The following is a 19340-nucleotide window of genomic DNA, read 5'->3' as shown; positions in this document are numbered from 1 at the left end:
AAATCATTTGTATCCACATCACCACAAGGGCTTTGCTTGGCAAACAAACGGAGTATAGATGTCTTTCATAGGCTATAGGATAGGATGTAGTGAGAGGATGAGATTCTTGGGCCAATTGAAGCTTTTCTTAAACATCAGTGTAGAAATAGTCTAAGTAATTTGTCCATGATTATGCTAGGCATATGTGGTGAATTTTGGTTCAAGTTCCTAACCCCCTGAAAAACCATGTAACTGTCCTACTTTCCTATAGGACACGTGAAAACCAAGTGGAGAAAGTATCTTTAGGGTAGCCCTTATAACATAAAATTTTGTAAACGTTTTAGCTAACAAAAAATTATATAGTTTTGTGTCTCAGAAAGTATTTCTGTAGAAAAAAGGAGACCTTATTTGGGGTATTTTGGACAAAGTTATAGGAAAACTTGAGAAATGCAGTATTTTTATTAATGTAATATTTATTTTAACTTAATATACTGTGATGAAATTGCAAAGCAATCACAAGTAGTCTTTTTTTGCTCATGAAAATTATCACAATAGGATATTTTGATAAAATATTTGAAAAACTGAGAATAAATTATTTTTAATGACAGTCATTTTTTAATAGTTCATATGGCCTATAAGTAGTAATGTCAGCTGTATAGCAGTTTGTCTTATAAGTATGAATTATTACAAGCCTGTCAGTCTTCAGATTACTTTTCTGAGATGGGTGCTATCACCTCTGTTTTATAGACAGCTGGAATGAAAGCCATGGGAGGAGAAATAACTTGTGCAGGGCCACACAGCAGTCTTTGATTTAAGAGAATTTAATGGCTTCTACAATTCACATTTGCACTCAGTTTATTAAACCATACTACTGCCAATCTCTTATTTTGTACTGCCTCGAGTACTATATTTTCTAAATGGAAGCCAAAGATAGTGCTAGTAGTTCATTAATTTTATGTAAAAGTAGAAAATATAAGCAACTGTGGGGTGAATGATTTTCAGCATAATCTAAATAAAGACACTCCTCTTCCTGGAAATGGCTCTTTCTGGATTGCTTCACATTGCCTCCCTCCTTTCCATTGGCAAAGAGCATTAGCACACACTGCTTAGTCACTTTGCTAACGTGCTTGGCTTAGCTTTTGGTAAGACAGATTTGTAATAGCTAAAATGTCAAGCATTGACTTGAAGAAAATAATGCCTTATATAATAATAAATTGTGTCTAACTTACTTGTCTGGTAATTTCCTGTTGCACAGTACCAATATAAAGAATGCAGAAATAAATTAAAAAATCCCAGAATCATAGCAATAGTTTTCTGCCAAGAACATGATTTCTGCATGTTACGTGTACAGATTTAGCCATCTAGTGAATTAAAAGATTTTTTTATTAGCTTTGTTCACATACAAACCTAAGATATACTGTATACTATATCTGTTTAAAAAGTGCTTGAGTAAGATTTAAAGGGTTTGATCAGTTTTATTTATTAAAAAAAGAGGGCTCAGTCATCAGGTCAATACTCAAAGACTTCATGCAGAGAGATGGAAGAGTCATGCAGTTTGTGGTTTAGGTGTGTTTTGTAGGTTACTTCATCCTAACCCATTGAGAGGGAGTAATTTCACAGCCAGCATTGCAGAGGGAGAGGATCAGAATTCATAGGTCTGACCTTTACTGCTGTCTTCATTGCTCTCCCTTGCTGACCTGAGGTAGGCTATAAGAGCAAAAGAACCGCAGAAGAAAGGAGCCTGTAAGTTTATTGTATCCTCTCCTACTGCATGATGGAATTAGGCTCATTTCATTGCGTATGATCCTTTTCCTTAAAAAACTAAATTAAATCTTAATTTCAGTTACCTTCCAAGAACATGGAAAAACCTAGTCTTTCCATTGAAAGTGAAACCTTCCTGTTAGCACATTCTGCAAATACTGAAAAACATGTAAAAATATAAAAATTTTTGCAAAAAAAGCCAGTGCCTCCTTAAAGTGTGAGTGTTGTATTTATGGGCTGCCATTTAAAATATCTACACTGTGCTGTGTCATATGACACAGATAATCCTAAACTGTTATGAAGCACATCTGCTTTGGAGCCAAAAGCAGTATTGATTCGTAATGGTAAGTATAGTCTTCATTATTTGTTTATACTTTTTCATCGAGAAAAATAAAACATCTTTTCCAGAAAAGTTATATCTAGTATTACGATATTGTGTTACAAGTGAAGTTGAAGCTAAGGCGGGGAATGCAATTGTAAGTAACTGAATGTAAGCACTTTGAATGTTTCTGTATTTGAATTCAGAGATAGTTCCATGTGGAGCAGTAATCTAAGGCCTAAAATGGAAGTTCACCTGTATGTTAAAACTTGCCTTACTTGCTCATTGTGCTCAAAGAATAATTGTGCTGATAGGAAATGTTATGCCTGTGCCTAGTATATCTATGTTAAAGTGAATATATATTTATATAAACAAACACAAAATAATGTGTATTTCTGTTACTCAGAAAATATATTTTATATCTTAGACAGCACAAAAACCGGCTTAAAAAAATCTCACAGGCAGTTTGTAGCTTTGAAACACTTCTAACGAAAAAGGCCTTGGAAAGGTAGTGAGGCAGAAGCTAGATATTTGAGGAAGAGAGGCAGCAGTGTTCCACTGAGAGTAGTTAGAGAAACTGGCTCGGCCAGTTTTAGTAGTATCAATATATAACATTGAACTGAAGTTTTCAGAGTGAGCCTGCAGCAAGAACCATCATCGTTACTGCAGTGGAGATACTGTGCTTAATGCAGGTGTGCAGAATCAAGTATAGTCAGTATATTACTATTTCTGGTCTCCCTACTGGGATACAATGGTGAGCGTTAGACTATGGATTTTTACATTCAGTGAACACATGAACTGGCACTGCCACACAGGTAAGTGAGACTTCCAGTACTTGTCAACATAGCTGGGGTTTATAGACTTTACGTTTGATCTGTTTAACGTAAATCTGCTTCAGAATCCGCCTGTCTGGCAAAGTTTCCATTCAAAATAGAAAAGTGTCTTGCTTTGGAACTTTATTCCAGTTCCCTCAAAAGATTATTTTTACCTCTCATCGGGCTTTTCAATACTTGTTATCTTCTGAAAAGAGCAAAAATGAAATTATAAACACCTAAATGTGTGCAGTCTGGAACTGAAAGTGTAATTAGGTCAGTGTTTGTCATGCTGTCTAACCCGTATGTGCCTCCAGGTTGGTGGTGCGCACATCCACGTGCTGGCCTTGCTTTGCAGGCTGAGCCAGGGCTACCTGTGATTGTGTGGACTCAAAGGAACAAGCAGGCTACAAGTCTTTCTCATAGCACTGATGGGAGGAGGGAGAATGGCAGAAATAGTAGATGCTCAGCTGTGGTTGAAGGCAAGTAAGTGAAAAGGAAGAAAAGTTAAAAGCAGAACAGAAAAATAAAAACAAAAAAAGAAGGCTTTTTCCAATCTTGTACTCCCTTCTTGGACTACCGTGCAGATCTGTTTCTCTGGCTGAGAATTGGCAGCTTTTTGTATTTGCCTTACATTGGGCTTCACTGTGCAGCCAAGACAGCTCTGTCAAGCAGTTTGGGTGGTTTTGCAGTGAGAAAACATGATACTGCAGAGCCAGCAGTTATTGCCATACAAGGGTGCTGGAAAGAACAGACAGCAATCCACAGCCCTCACACAAAGAGGGAGACCTCAAGAGGACATATATTCCATGCTAAGTAATAGGAAAAACTTAAAAAAAAACAAACAAACAAAAGCCCAACCCCTTCCCCAAAGCAACAGCTAAGCTTATTGCTTTGAAAATACGGAAAAGTCTATCCTTGAACAGCTCCTATCATTTTTTCCTCTTAAGAGATAGCAGGATATGGGTTGCAGAACAAGTCATATCCAATTTTTTTCTGTTTAGTGCTGCAAGCATATCTTAGGTCACTTCTGGCATTAATCCATTAGGGAGAATTTCCAAAAGGGAAAGTAGCTTCTTGTTTTCCAAGTACGAGCAGAGCAAAAAATTTTATGTTTCATGACTTAAACTATCTGTTGCTGACAATGGTAGAGCTACGTTCCCACTAAATTCAATGAATTTAGCAAGGCACAAAAACTGAAATGTTCCCATTCCTTAGTTTTGAGATATATAAATATATATATATTTCATATATATATATATGTATTCTTTGGTGTTACATTGTTGTTCATTAACATATAGTGTAGGCTTTTTTATAGGTAGAATAATAGAAAACTAAGTAAGTACTACAAGGCCATTACTCTACCAAGTGTTCTGTACATCACAAAAGTAGACAGTGACCCCTGTTTAGAGTCAGTCAATGGAATTACATCTATGTTCCTTTCATTCCCTTTTTAATTTATGTAAGTTTCCATCTTTTTGTCCAATGCTTATTTGTGGTACCCTCTCTGAATGTGCTAACACTTTTATTTTAAAATCCACAAAGTAAATTCTTTATGCCAGTGATTTTTCCATTAAAAAAAAAAGTTGTAACTTGGAAAATGCAAATGCAAAGCTTTAGAGCTACCGTTTATTTTTAAAACTCTGTAAGACTAACTGTATCAACCGAAAGGTTCTACTACAGGACTGACATTATATCCATGTTTAATATGAATTTGCTTTAAAGTTTAGTTTGAGTAACACTCGCTTATTAAAAAAGATCTTATGAACTCTTGGGGTACTTTTTTTTTATCCTGTGCTTTCCTTGCACATATTGCAAGGAGGACAGAGGGGAAAGGAAAATCAGCTCATTATGTCAAGCCAGGAAGTGAATGATTTCAATGACAGAGCCAAATATATTATTGTACCTCCACCTACTCAGTTCACCTACTTGTCAGATATGGAAGGACTTCTGGTCCTTGTCCTCTTTTTTGCCCACGTTTCCCGTTCTTTTGAGGAGCATTCCTAACCAAAACAGTGTTAACTTCCTACTGTATAAATAAGACTTGCCTTCTGCTGTCTCTGATGCTACAGAAAGGCAGTAAAGAACTACAGTAATTTTCATTAAATTCAAGGGGAGTGGGGAGTGTAAACTGCTGTCAAGATGCTATGATTATCATCTAATAGCAAAGTCTGCTAAGCAGGACCTCCACTTCTGAGACAGTCAGAGCTCTCTGGCAAAATAACAACTTGATACAGTAACATACATATGTGTTATTCTGGCTATTAAAAGCTCATGTCATATACTAGTACATGCCATTGTACGATCCTTACTGTGGTCAGTTTTAACTAAGGAGGTTTTGAAGCTGATGAGAATTCATTCAGTTCCTAAAACATCTCTGTGGCTCTACCTGAGTGTGGCATGCCCAAAAGGTGTTTCCAATAGTCAGAGGAATAGTCTAGAGGAAAAGAACACCTTTTTCTCATCAATCTTGCCCCCAAAAGCCTTCTAGGTAGAAGGTATATGAGAATTAATCGTATCAGTAATCCACAAGCCTTGAGTTCCCTCCAAGCCAGATTTAAAAAAAAAATTTCATGTGTTTTGGGCTACTGACGTAGCACCAATCTATTACAGATTAACACTCTTAAGGCCGTCGAGAGAAATGCTGCTAAATAAATGGTCTTTTTCATTTCTCAGTCAGATATCACAGAGTAACAGCAAATACGGAGAAGATAGTAGGCACAAGAGATATTTTGACATTGCAAGAATCCACTGAAAGAAAAAACTCATAACAATAATGATGACAATCAGTGTTTTACATAGTCCTTCATTTTATGAGGTTTTCTGTAACAGCAAATAAGAGTTCAGCAGTAAACACAGTTAGCTTCTCTCTTTTGACTCTTTTTGTCTGTCAGTGCTGACTTTTAATTCCCTGTTTCTTTTATTTTAACTCTGTGTATGTCATTAATATACATAAGTAGAAAATACCGCTTCCATAAAAATAATATTAAAAGGAATGTTTTAATGTTCTGCAGAAATATGATGTTCCTGGCTTTTTTATATGGACAGGATTGACCTCTAGTCAACGATGCTAGTTTGTATGGTTCCTGAATGAAGTTTCTTCAATTGCTAGCTTCCCTCTTGAGTATTGCTTTCATGTGATAGCTTTCAGACTGTTTTCAGATATAATTATAGAATTCACTGTTCTAACATTATTAGACAGGGAATCTCTTGACCTAGGGGCAGAGTTGATGAAGGCTATTTCACCTGTCATTTCTTGTCTGTTTGAGAGAGCAGTTAAAACATTAGTAGTCTTAGATTGTAAGGTGTGAGCTGAAATGTAAGGCTATGAATGTTTGTCTTGGAAAGTAAGTATGGGAAGAAATATTTGCAAAATATTGTAAAGCATAGGTGTAAAGTCATGACCTGTGATATTTCTAAGTTTTTACAGTCATTGCAGTTGATAAATATGTTAGGAATAACCTTACAGCTTTTGTCTTTCTGTTTTATTTTTAGTATAAGTTTCATCAGTAGAGAAATAGGTTAAATTTTTCATTGATATTTGATCTAGCTGCTTTCTGCTACCAACTGGTCCTGCAGGTAGTACAAAACACAGGAAGAACCTAGTGCGAAGAAGCCCTCCAAGGATGCTGTTTCTGATTTCTATTGCCTATGCAGGAATAGAAAAGGAGGGAGGCAGAGAGGGGAAAGGGTATAGGCAGAGAGATGGGGTGTGGATGCAGCATGGTGGGGGCTACTCTGCTTTGGCAGTTCTTGGCAGTTGTCAGACTCCTGCGACCATGCGTGGTTGGCATAATTTCCAGAATCACACAGTGCCGATGAGGGACTACAGCCAGAACTGGAGGTGAATTTTAAGCTGCTTAGGCATGCTGTCTCACTGATGTTTGCCTTTCACAGATCATGCCTATCCCACTGTTTGGACCTTTGGTGTTTGACTCAGTATTTGTTCCTTCCTCAACTAGAAGCGCTGAAATAGAAAAGTATGGCTTTCTTGATATTCCCAGTATGATTACATCAGAAAGAAGTAATGGAATCTTACTCTAGCCCAATTCACACATCTGGCAAGTTTGGCTAAGCATCTGTATTTTGAGTGTTTCTTCAAACTGAACGCTCCTCTTTTAAAGTTTGAATCTGTCATCTTGGGGAAAAAAAAAGAAAAAAAAAACACCTTTCCACTACTTGCAGGGCTGAAATAGGAGGTACAAATGACTGTTGTGTTGTGTGGGAGTGTTCTGAGAGCTATGCAAAATATTTATAGTGAATCCCAAGTATCCAAGCAAATCTGCTTTTTAAAGATTTGACAGAGTTTGTGAACCTCCCAGGTAAGCCTCAGCCAAGTTTAGACTAAATGTGAGCTGAATGTAGTTTGCCAGAGAGGAATTTATGGCTTTGGCTAGAAACTGCAAGGTTCAGCATGGTTTTGGCATAGCTGGCTTTGCATAAAGAGAAACTTGGCTGTTTAGACTAAGTTTCATGTATTACATTAATATTAGGAAAACATATTAATAATGCTGTAGGCACAATGTTTTTATCATTATTACAAAATATATATGTAACCTTTTAATCTGAGGAATTATAATAATCTATAGGAACTTCATAAAAAAGAAGCCACTAGAAATATATCTTGGTCCTGTGGACTTGTAAATACATCCTTCATTTAATGACAGATTTATCAATGATTACTTTTCTTCATTCCATTATTTTATGATGACTTTGTGTGTACATGGTGGCAATGGTTGGTTGGTTCAACAGATCATAGATGATATTTAGTATAACAACCATGGAAAAATCTCTATCAACAGAAGTGCTCTTATGATGTTGCTTATTAGGACAGTTTGAGGTTTGCAATCCTTCAGTTACATTAATTGTTGTCTTCTGATTTTGATGTAAATTTTACAATTTCATCTGTAACTAAGATAAATCCTTGTCTACAGAGCAAAACGGAGAGTAAATACCTCAGAAAGCAAAGTGCTGCTAAGAAGTAAGTGTTCCCAATAGAAACTGTGATAAGAGAAAAGATATGCTTGGTAAGAATGATAATAGCTTCATCAAAACTGGTGCTTAATGGCAATTAAACAGTCAAAATCTTGACGATACACAGCAGATCTAAGGCTGGCTTAAGTAGAATCACCAGCTGCCAGGGTTGCACTGCTGAAGGACATAGCATTTATAACAGTGCCTTTCAATGTTAAGAAAAAGAGTTAGATTTAAACAGAGGGATCTGATTTACATTTCAAAAGTTAATATTTCTGGAGAGCTATGAGTGGGAGATGTTATGTGATGGCTTAGGCTATAGTATCATGTGACTAAGATGATACTTTTGTCATGATGACACCAATAAAAGATCTTCAAGCTGTTCTGAAAGAAAAATATGGATGATAAAGATTCAGGAAAATAAACTGTACATTAAAGATCTGCTTTTTAATATTTAGATGTGCACAAAAATGTTGTGTGTGCAATTTGTCATGATTATCTCTGAAAACAAGAAAACTTAGAGGAGCAAATAGAAAATTATATATGTTTTGCATGTGTCACTTGGTTAGCAAGAATACTTGTCTGTATGAATATTCAGTTCCATGGCTGATTTTTTTTCCAAAAGAGATTAAGAAACACAACAGTATCAAACTAATATCATGCACTGTATGATGGTCCTGATTATATTTCCTGAATATAGTTTAAGATTGTGAGTCATTTCTTGCAATGTAGATACTACCTTCTTGAACATGCTAAGACATGCAAATTATTTGGAGTAATCAGACCAGTAATTTTCCCCAAAGCAGTAGGCACTTGTTATGTAAATCAGTGTTAATCCAAAGCAGGCTTTGACTGGCCAGTGATGAAAAACTACACAAGAAAACAAAAGTCTACAACCTAAGAACTTCCAGTAAGTTAGTAAAATCCCCAGGGAAGTTCACAAAAGTCAGCTAAGGCATTAAGCTGCAAAAGCATCAGCCAAGAAGCTGCCACCAGGAGTGGCAACAGCACATGTGCCCATTGACAGCCACCCGAGAAATCACAAGCAGTGGAGAGGAGAGAAAACCTGACCATAAAACTGACAAGCAAAGGACTTTCTATGACGGGTGGCTAAGAGCAAGTTAGCAAAGTCCAGCTAGAGAGTAAGATAAAATCTGACCTCAGTAAAACTAGAACACTGAAGTGAAACTAACCAAGACATAAACCATCGCGCAAAATTGCCCCTACAGTGACTTCAGGCAGCTAATCTCAAAAAGCTGATCTGAGTAATGACAGTGCTACCCTTGTGCTGGAAGAGACACCTGTTTGTGTGATTTCTTGGGTTTTTTTGTTTTTTTTTTTTTTTTACCAACTGGCACCGGTAGATGTGTAACTTTAAAAATAATAGTCATGTTGTAGCTATGGTGATCTAAGGATATAGTTAGAAAAAAAGAACCAGTTCTGGACATAGAGGCCCTTCTCTGGTCTAACAAAAGATACTGTCTTCCCTTACAAGCCTTGATTTCACTTTACAATGCCCTCTTTTGAAAAGGCATGTTTTGATTATATAGTCGCATGAATAATAGTTATCGAATGAAATTTTCCTATTTAAAATACGAGCTAAAGAATGCACCTATAGTGTGCATTGAATTTTTGTTAGTGCTGATAAACACCCTGAAATAGGTTGAGGGAACTGCTCAAAATGACAATTCTTTACCAGAAGTCCTGCACAGATGCTTTAGTTTTATAAATAGAAAAGCCATTCCCCTCAAATAGATGGGTTTGAAAATAGGCCTATGGAGGGTCTTAAAATGGCATTATTTGAATCCACTTCTCTTTGGAAAAACAGTTTTTTCAGTTTCAGCACAGTCTGTGTCTGCCTCGGCTGAAAATATATGCGTGAGAAGTATGATATATCTTACTAAAGAAATAGCTAATGTGTTGGTATGTTTGTTTTCTTTAGAGCAATAAAAGTCTTTTATCTTATAAGACCAATTTAAAATTTTGGAAGACAGTAGCCATCTTGCTTCTCAATGAGGAAAAAAAAGGTAAAGAAGAGGTTTGTTGATGGCCTACAGCCTGTTGTATCCTTTCTCATTACTATTAGCAGAGTTTTCTCAATTACAAAACTTAGACATACTGCAGTGGCAGCACAGTGACTTAGAACATGCAGAATTAGAGGATGAAGAGAGAGAGGGAAAGAATTCAAGCGTCAAATGTGGATCAGTGCACCAGGATTGCCTGTAATCTCACGAAAGTATAAAATGTGTTCTGTTCTTTTGTTGACAGCTACAGAAGTTTTTCTTTCATTCATTAGCTTCCTGCAACTATGTCTTTGCATTTCAAAACTTCAGTAATTTAAACTAAATAAATTAGAACTGGCATATCTCACACACATACATGCACAAAACCCTCCCATAAATTATAAAAGGTAGCAGAATAACCTCTCTTCTTCCTCTAAAGAAAGTAGAAAGCTTAAAATATGAGTAACTACAGCCCAAAAATTATCATGCAATGTGTGCTGATTGTTGAGGAGAATTTCTAGAACTATTAACCATATTGAAACTGAGGATGAAAAGACAGGTAGAGTAACACTAACCAGAAAGGCCACGCAGTAAAATTACATTTTGCCATGCCATGATATGCTTTTTAGTTGAAAACTAGAAGCAAGAAATAGTATTTTCAGATATGTTTGCAGACACAGCAGTCAAAAGCCATAAACCTGTGGTCCTGACCTTTAAATTCGGCTCTCTTGTGCTTGGTAGAAGATCTAGTGTGATGAATAAAAGTGCCTCTTAGCTTTGCAGTCTCTTGAGTTCTGTGACTTCTACAAATGTGCAGAATCATTCAGGTTAGCAGGAACCTCAAGAGGTCGTCTCTTGTAATCTTCTGCTCAAAGCACAGTCAACACTGATTTTAGACTAGTTTGCCTAGGGCTTTGTTCTCCAAGGACAGTGTTTTCACAGCTTTTTTGCGTAACCTGTTCTAGTGCTTAATTATCCTCACAGTAAAAATGTTTTCGTTATATCCATTTGGAACCTCCTCTTTTTCGGTTTAGAACTAATATATCTCATTCTTCTGCAAGGCACCTCTGTCTTCTTGGTAACCACCCCTTAGGTGTTGAAAGGCTGCTAGCAGTTAGGGTTATTAAGTCCCCTCAAGCCTTCTCCATGCTGAACAAGCCCACTTCCCTCAGCCTGTCCTGACTGGGTGAGTGCTTCAGCCCCTGACTGTCTTGATAGCCCTCCACTGGACTTGGTCAAGTTTATCAGCATCTTACTGGGAAACCCAAAACCCAGCCCAGTATTCCAGATACAGTCTAACAACTGCTGAGTAAAGGGGGATGATTCTGCTCGATGTACTGGCTATGCTTCTGTGATACAGCCCAGTATGTTGTTAGCCTTCACCACTGCCAGGACACACTGTTTACTCATGTTTAGTCTGCTGGCCACCAGGACCCCTGGTCCTTTTCAGCAGAATTTGTATACAGCCTGTCAGTCCCTGGCCTGTACTATTGAAATGGATTATTCCTTCACAAGTGCATAACTTTGCATTTGTCCTTGATTAATTTTTCAGATTCCTGTCAACCCACTCCTCTAGCCTGTCTAGGTCTGCCTGCCTCCTGCCAGGGGCAGCCCTGCTCCTGAGTGTACAACTACACTCCAGTTTGGTACCTGCCATAAGCTTTATGATGGTGCATTCCTTCTTCAGGTTGTTAATAAAGATATTAAACATAATAGGTCCCAGTATAGACCCCTGAGGAATTCCACTTATATACAGCCTCCAGGAAGAGTATAAACCATTAATTTTAAGCCCAGCAATCCAGCGCATTTCTTTTATATATCTAGTAATCTACCCATCTAGACTACAATGTCCTAACTTGGATGCAAGAATGCTGTGGGAGACCACGCTGAAAACCTTGCAGAAGTCAAAGTAGAGGACATTCATCGCTCTCCCTTAGTCCACTGGACCAGTCATTCCATCATAAAGGGCAGGTGGGTTGCTCAAGCGTGATTTATCCATGGTAAGTCCAAGGTAGAGATTAGTGAAGTGTCTGGCATAATCTAGAGCAGCATCAAGGCTGTTCCCAATGCACGGACTGAAAAGGTCCCCAGTGGACACTTTGCCGTGTGAGAATTCCTTCAGTTGTAGCTCTGTTTTTTTGTGGATGAGTTTTTTCCCTGATATAACAGTGCAAAAGAGCAGATATGGTGGATAAACAGAGAAGTACAAAGCAACTTGCTATGATGAAATAACAAAAGCTGAGTTGTCTTCCACCAGCACATGCCAGTAAAATAAATAGCAGCCAGTAGTGACAATAGCTTACACACATTTTTCAGGCAACCACCATATGTGTTTGAGAAGAATTTTAAGCTGTCTGTCCTTCCACCTTTGTGACAGCCTACTTGCCTGCTTGAAGTACTACTCTTCTCTTTCTCCAAGGGAGATGTATTAGTAACACTTTTCCCTCTTATCTTTTGCTGTAACATTAGCAAGAGTATTAATACTACTATGATAATGTAACTGTAAATGACATGGGATTAAGTGCTTTGTAAGTAGTCCTGTGGGCCCAAACCACAAAAGTTATTTAATATTGCAGATAAATTGTCTAAAGCCCTAGTTCTTTAGCTTAATTGTTCTATCTTCTTCCAGAATCCCTGGGTCAGGCTTTGCAGGGTAGCAATCATCACTCATTTCACTCCAAAACCAAACAGTTTCTTTTGGCCACCCTGCTCATGTTTGTGAGATGAGGACAGTGGCTCTGAATTTGTATGCAATAGCAGAGGATACTGGTTCTAGGAAGACTTGTATTTTTTTGCATGAAAGCTGTGGAATTAAGTCTTCTCAAGAATAAGGAATTAATACCTATCACACATTTTGAAACTTTTGATAGTGATATCATTATCTGTGCTGCTAATATCCAAAGACCATATATACCCAGACCTACTTCCTTTGATCCCTTTGGAGGATTTAGGTATCTTCTCTGAACATCCTGCAAGTCTGGTAGGCCTGTCAACAGAAACAGACTATTCTCTGTATTTCATAGTTGGTCCAATTCAGCAAGGACTGTGCTTATGTATCTGTAAAAGTATTGGATGGAACAGCAATTGCTGGTATCCACTAAAACATAAGTAGCTAGGTTCTACAGGCTGGCTTAAAAGACAGTGGTGTCAACATGGCCAAACCAATTCATGATAAACATAGTGAAACATATATTACCATGCTAACAGCCTTATTTTATAGTATTTTAAGACTATTTTCACAGTATTAACGGAATAAGTGAAAAGAACCTTATGAGTGTCACATGTGTAATGAAGGCTACTTTGATTCTCAAAGTAGTGCTTTTGAAAAAAAGCCCTTAGGACTGTGAAAGTTGTGGTTCACTGACACAACCTGGGTGTATGCATACTTCCTGTGCTCTTTCAAAGTAAACAACCTGGTATCTGCTAGTGCTAAAGTAAGCACAGATCAATACAACTTGATCCATGGTGTCATAGTGTTTATGACTGTTGGGAACTCAGTACTGTTTAGGCAGAATCATCTGCCTTATTTTGATATCTCAAAATGCAATTGCAGTGGTTTCTAATAGAAGCATATAGTAGTCTGGATAAGACCATAACACACTTCGGATACTTCAAACAAAACAACAGTGATGGCACATAGCAACTCATCTGTACAGAGCATATATTCTTGACCCCCTAGATCTCGATAGGAGTATGTGTCAAAGAAGGATCCACCCTTTTTCCAGCTAAGCAAGTAATCTTCTACCCAACAATACAGTTCCTTTGTAACTGATGTAACCTACTTAGGAGTGTTGGTTTTCTTAGATATAATTGAAAGAGTTTCATAAATTTATGTTTGGAAGGCAGTGCTCTAATTTTTTAAAGGGTGGGAGAAGTAAAACTCAGAATTTTTGTTTCTCTTAGCTAACTCAGTCAGTGACTTTCCTTGTGTCCTTAAACAAGTGAGTTAACCTCCCTGAGTCAATTCACTCATTATGGAAAGACCCAGAGGAACAGTCTCATCACTAGCATGCATCAATATATGGGAGTTCTCTGAACTGCACAGACTGAAATTACTTCTCAGCTTCCAATATTAACAACTGCTGGGGCTGCCAGGGAAATCTCAAAAGGTCATACTGCACAGATTCCTTGGTCCCTCAAACTCATCTCTCTGCTGCTTGTTACTGGCTTTGGCCTGACAAGACAGAGTCTAAGTATCTTTAACTGGAAAATGTGTATTGTGGGTAACTGACAAATTATTGTATGATTGCTGCCAGCTCCTGTATCAAGAGTGCATTAGTATGAAACAGAAAAGGTCAGTTTACAATTTGAACTCTACAGCTCAAATCTAGTCAGTCTCTCTCTAAATCTAGATGGATGAATTGAGGGCTGTGGCAAGAGTGAAACAAGAGGCACCAATTGGGAGCAAGTGTATCTAAGCAATGCTGTCTCTAGGAAAAGGGTCTGTATCTCTGCACAGCAGTAAGAGCCAGGAGTAGTGGCAGCAGGAAGGAACTTAGGCAAGGGTGCTTTGGGTGTCAAAGTGTCTTTCTGTGGCTCTGGTATAATAGTAGTTCCTCATAAATAGCACTATCTCAAAACACTGAAAATTAAACAAGGTCACTAGTCAGTGGCCACTGAAACTGCTTACTGATGCATATATGTACATTTTATGCTTTGTCCTTCACTTACTTGTTTGAGCATATCTTACTTCTGGATGGACTGCGAACTATCTGGTTTTGTTCATTTATCACAATGGACTTATTACAGTGGGCCTTAGCTCCACATCAGGTATCTTCAGGTATAACTACAATTTTAAGTACTGAAGAATATAAATAGAGTCACAAAAACAACAGAGACTGATGCTCAGGCTAACAAGCAACCAGATGCCTGTCTCTTTGGGATTTCTTAAGTTGAGGGCATATCTAATTGCCCTTGGGGCTGTGTAATCAAGTATCTACTCCCTAATATAGCAGTCCTTTTCTTTTTTTGGTTGCTCTAGTTAAAGAGGTAATTGTGGCACTCTATTCCATGTCTGTTTCCTTTGGAAGAACATCCACACTCAGGCTCATATATATGAATCTGACATAACACGGGCCTTCTATATCAGTGCTTTATGTTCCTGTGGTTCAGAAAGACAGAAGTGTGGAGTGTTGGTTGTTTTCAGTTTATGGACTTGCTTGAAAAGTACAAACCCTCTTAAAATGTATGTGTAACTTTTATGACTAGGTCCTTAGAGACTGGAATGCCAGAGGCTTCTCAGAATTCTGTAGTGTCACTGTTATCCATTCTTCTTAGAATTGTTATCCTTTTTCATATCCATTAAATAACTTACATTAAAAAAATCCATTTGCTGGTTCCATTGTGCTTGACCTACATGGGAGTCCTTGGATTTGTGTATAGAATGAAAGGATATTTTAATTCCTTTTTAGTGTTTCTTAAGTGCAACATGTATTTCAGCTTTTTGGACTGTATTTGCATGTATCACAAGTTTCCTTTAGAAGTCTCTCAGTGCTCTGGATCTTTGTGGAAAAAAAACAATAATCTGGAAAAGTGGGAAAATGTTCTTTTAAAATAAGTTTTAATATTTTTGTTTTTCAGTTTGCTGTTAGAAAAGAAAACACATAGAGCTATATATATGTGTGTATATATATATATAACTTTATAGGATGTGTATGAGGTTATTTCCATACTGCTTGACCAGCTCAGATTGTAATCTCATTGAATCGCATTAACTTCTGTTATGTGTCTTTTCAGACTAGACTGTTATTACAGACCATTTTGTCATTAAAAACTATGAATCTGTGGATCATAAAGTGTTATTTTACGTTGTCTGTTTTGTACGGGTGGGAATGAATATATAGCTTGAGTGTTTCCAGGCTCAATGTATATTCAAAGTTGCTTCCATTTGGAGTTCCCCAATATAAATAGGTGAAACTCCTTGCTGTTTATAATCCCAGTTATTACTTTCATGCCTATTGGTACCTTTCCAGTAAATTGTTCTGTTTAGTACAATTGGTTTCGGGAGTCTTGAGGACAATGTGAACTATGAAAACAAGGCAAATTTAATTGTGTTGCAGTAATGAGGAAGAATCCTGAAGTCTCCTTTCTGTAATCTCTTGGTTAACCCTGTCTTTATTAATTATTGAACTGGTTGATTAACCAATTGAAATTGATTATTTTACCTCAGTATTTCTGGAATTTAAGAATTAGATCAAAAAGAGAAAGTCAGATTTCATATTCAGAAGTTCAGTCATTGGGTTTCTATGCAAACAAAAGATGTAGTTAGAATACTTTTTCTTGGCTAAGTCTAAAGGTCAAAATTAGCAAGTTTTAAAGAAGAATTGCAGAGGTGTACAGTAGAGCCTTTGTAGTAATCACAAATGAAAGACTATTGAATTAGTGGATCTCATAGAGAATCTAATTTATAACTACGACTTGGTATCTGTGATGGCAGCAATGCAGTTTGCATGAGATTGAAGCTGGGGCAAGAATGTAAAGAGCCAGCAGGTCAGTAAGAGAACACAAAATTGTGGTTAGGGGCCAGTTGCTAACTTCTATTGTAAAGGCAGTCCATAACTCGCATTTTCACTGTTATGACAGCTGTGAAACTTGAGTTGGTTTTGTTGTTGTTGTGATCTTGGCTTTGCTTTGCAACTGTGTGGTTCAACCAAATAATAATTTCTAATAATTCTGCTTTTGGGGGGGAGGGATTATGTTTTGCTGGAGGCCTCAGTATATGAATTTACTTTTAATTTCCAAATCCCTGATTGACACTGACATCTTCCCTTTTTATCTAGAAAAATTCAGTGCAACCCTATGAAGCACTGATTGTTAGTGTGAGGAGAGGCATCTGCTACAGCATACAGGACCTTGCCATGACTGGACTCCAAATCTGATCGAAGATGCCTTCATTTCAGACACTGATGTTCTTTTTCTGTCCCTGTATTTCAGGGTCTTTATGTCTTTGTGGTATATTTTATCCTACACAATCAACTTTGTTGTCCTGTGAAAGCAAGTTATACTGTAGACATGAATGGACATACAGCGGCTGGATCTGCTTTTTTCACACATGGCAGTGGTTTGCCGCCTGCAGGTGGAGAGATCAGCAAGTCCACTCAGAACCTGATCAGTGCTATGGAAGAGGTATGGATGTTCTGTCCTCATTACCCTGTGTATTAAAAACGTACTGGAGATTTAAGTGGTAATACAGAAGTGTAACACACAGGAATGAGATGACCACCTGCTAATTGCTATTGTTCTTTTTTTTGTTTGTTTGTTTGTTTTTGCTGCTGTGTACATGTGCATGTTGATAGAGCTAGCTGAAAAAATTTCCAGTTGAACAGCTTTTCTGGCAAAAATACTGATTTAATTCAATTGAAATATTTCAACAAAACAGGTCAGTTGTACTAATATTTTTGGTGGAAATCAGACAGCCTGGTTTCCTGCTCACCTGCCGGCTGTTTTGCCCATTCCTCTATCTGCTTGACTGTGCGTTTGTCTGGATGCTAATGCTTCTCAGCTGCCCCCTGGCAGACTGTTAAATTTCTTAGGCTTCTCATCTTCTCACTTAAGGTGATGCCTGACTCCCCAGTTTACTGGACAGCATGGCTTCTCAGCTCCATGTGGCAGGTGTTCACAATCCTGCACTCAAAGCTGTGGATGAACAATGAGCCAAAAAAAAAAAATCTATTTTGATTGTCCTAAAATACAATTTTTGAGACTTCAGTATTTTGACTTTTCATCACAGTTAGGGAGGAAATAGATTTTCAAAAAATGCCTTTTTTCATGAACTGAAATTCTGTCTTTCGTTCAGCTCCACTTTAAAATTAAGTCGCAGAAGTAATTTAGCAAGGATAATATCAAAACTATTGGGCTGTACGCCAGCACATTCAAAGTCTGATAACTTACTTTAAAAGATTGTGTTGGTAAACTTCGGAAAGAGTGGGCTGCCAACAGTAGATCATATGATGGACAGAAAAGTAATTATGATTAGTGGTTATAGAAGGGAGAGGCAGCAGTAAGAGAAGAGTGAGAAGGGATATTCTGAGTGGAACCTTTCAGTGCTTTAATTTAAGCTTCTCCATACTAAAGGCCAACATTCAGAAATAGGGAAATTTTGTTAACTTTTGGAGCCAGCTAGGCCATGCATAATAAACACAAGGTTAAATGACTTGTAATCAAATTCTAGGCTTTTTTTTTTTTTAATTAGGCTACCTTGTTCACTAGAGAAGTCACAGAATACTTGAATCCAAATACCTTGATCTTGAGTCCAGCTCTGGTCATAGGTTCTAATTTGTTATCTCAAGATAGGATTTTAAACAGTGATGTAAATTATTTGTATACTGTAGTTTTAATTACTGCATTTCTGTGTCTTTCTAAACTTTTTAAAGGTGCCGGCAGACTGGGAGAGGGCATCCTTGCAGCCTGCCAGTCAAGCTAGTGCTGCCTTTGCACAGAGTCCACAAAATGACAATGTTTTCCACCCTTCTGGAGGATTTAGTAACAGCTCATTGGTTGCTGATGAGGAATCACAGGAGTTTGATGACCTAATATTTGCTTTAAAGACTGGTGAGTGACACTTCTCCTTGTTTCTTGAAGATTGCTATGTTCTTCTTCATTCTAATGGTGTCACCATTCCATGAGATTCAGTTGCTGTTAATGCAATCTAATTACCAGTGCAAATGAACTATTATTCCATGAACTAAAAATACTGTGCAGACTATCTAAAATAACAAAGATAGTCTGCAAAAATACAGTTTGAGTCATGATGATAACCAGACCTACAGAAATTAGCAGCAAATTGGAGGCTTGAACATTTTTCTGTGAATACTTAAATAGCTAACTTCCTGCCTCCACCAAGACATTGATGGTCTTGTCTTCTGTTGCTTTCTTTTTCAGTGCATATATATGGTATGTATGGTGTACATATCTTTATTATATATATTTGTGAGAAATAGCATAATTTCATAAATACTGATGCTCCCCATAAGTGTAGGACAAAATATTTATATTTATATTTCTCCATGCCAAATATACATTTGAGCCTGAAAAATGGTCTACCCTAGAAAGATAAACTAGATGAACTTTTGCCCAAGCACAACAGACAACAGTGATTAGCTCACAAAGCTGCTGGAGAACACAAGGGAGGGAGGTCACTCTAGGTGCCTACACTCAAACTACACTTGTAAAACAAATCATTTGTAATCAGATTCCTCTCAGTGGCCTTAGAGTTCAAGTCTTCAAAATCCCAGTCTTTGCCCTCAGGGTTCTCAGTTAAATATTGTTCATCTTCTCTCTCACCAATGCCTGCCAGCAAAACTTTAGGTCATTGAAATGATGATAGAAATGATAATATAAATTGATAGCCAGGCATGGCTTTAGGCAGAAGAAATGAAGTGAAACCTGATTCAAAGATAGGTAAACATGGGAATGTCTGATAACAGATGACAATGGTAAAAGAATGTCACCTGGTAAGATCTGGCACATACTAACCCAAGCCCATGGCCGTAG

At 37.5% G+C, this 19340-nt stretch overlaps 1 protein-coding gene across 1 annotated transcript in view; it reads left to right on the top strand.

The window, feature by feature from the left end:
- LOC112991965 (adhesion G-protein coupled receptor V1) overlaps window positions 1–19340 on the top strand; it is a 294714-nt gene that overhangs the window by 267667 nt on the left and 7707 nt on the right. Inside the window, exons 91-92 of the mRNA XM_064499907.1 lie at window positions 16782–16973; window positions 18221–18398. Coding sequence (XP_064355977.1) covers window positions 16782–16973; window positions 18221–18398 — 370 coding nt within the window. The remainder of the gene's footprint in view (window positions 1–16781; window positions 16974–18220; window positions 18399–19340) is intronic.

The sequence above is a fragment of the Dromaius novaehollandiae genome, chromosome W, assembly GCF_036370855.1.
Source record: "Dromaius novaehollandiae isolate bDroNov1 chromosome W, bDroNov1.hap1, whole genome shotgun sequence".
NCBI lineage: Eukaryota > Metazoa > Chordata > Aves > Casuariiformes > Dromaiidae > Dromaius > Dromaius novaehollandiae.
Note: the sequence above shows the minus strand (reverse complement) of the source record. Positions and strands in the feature narration are given on the sequence as shown.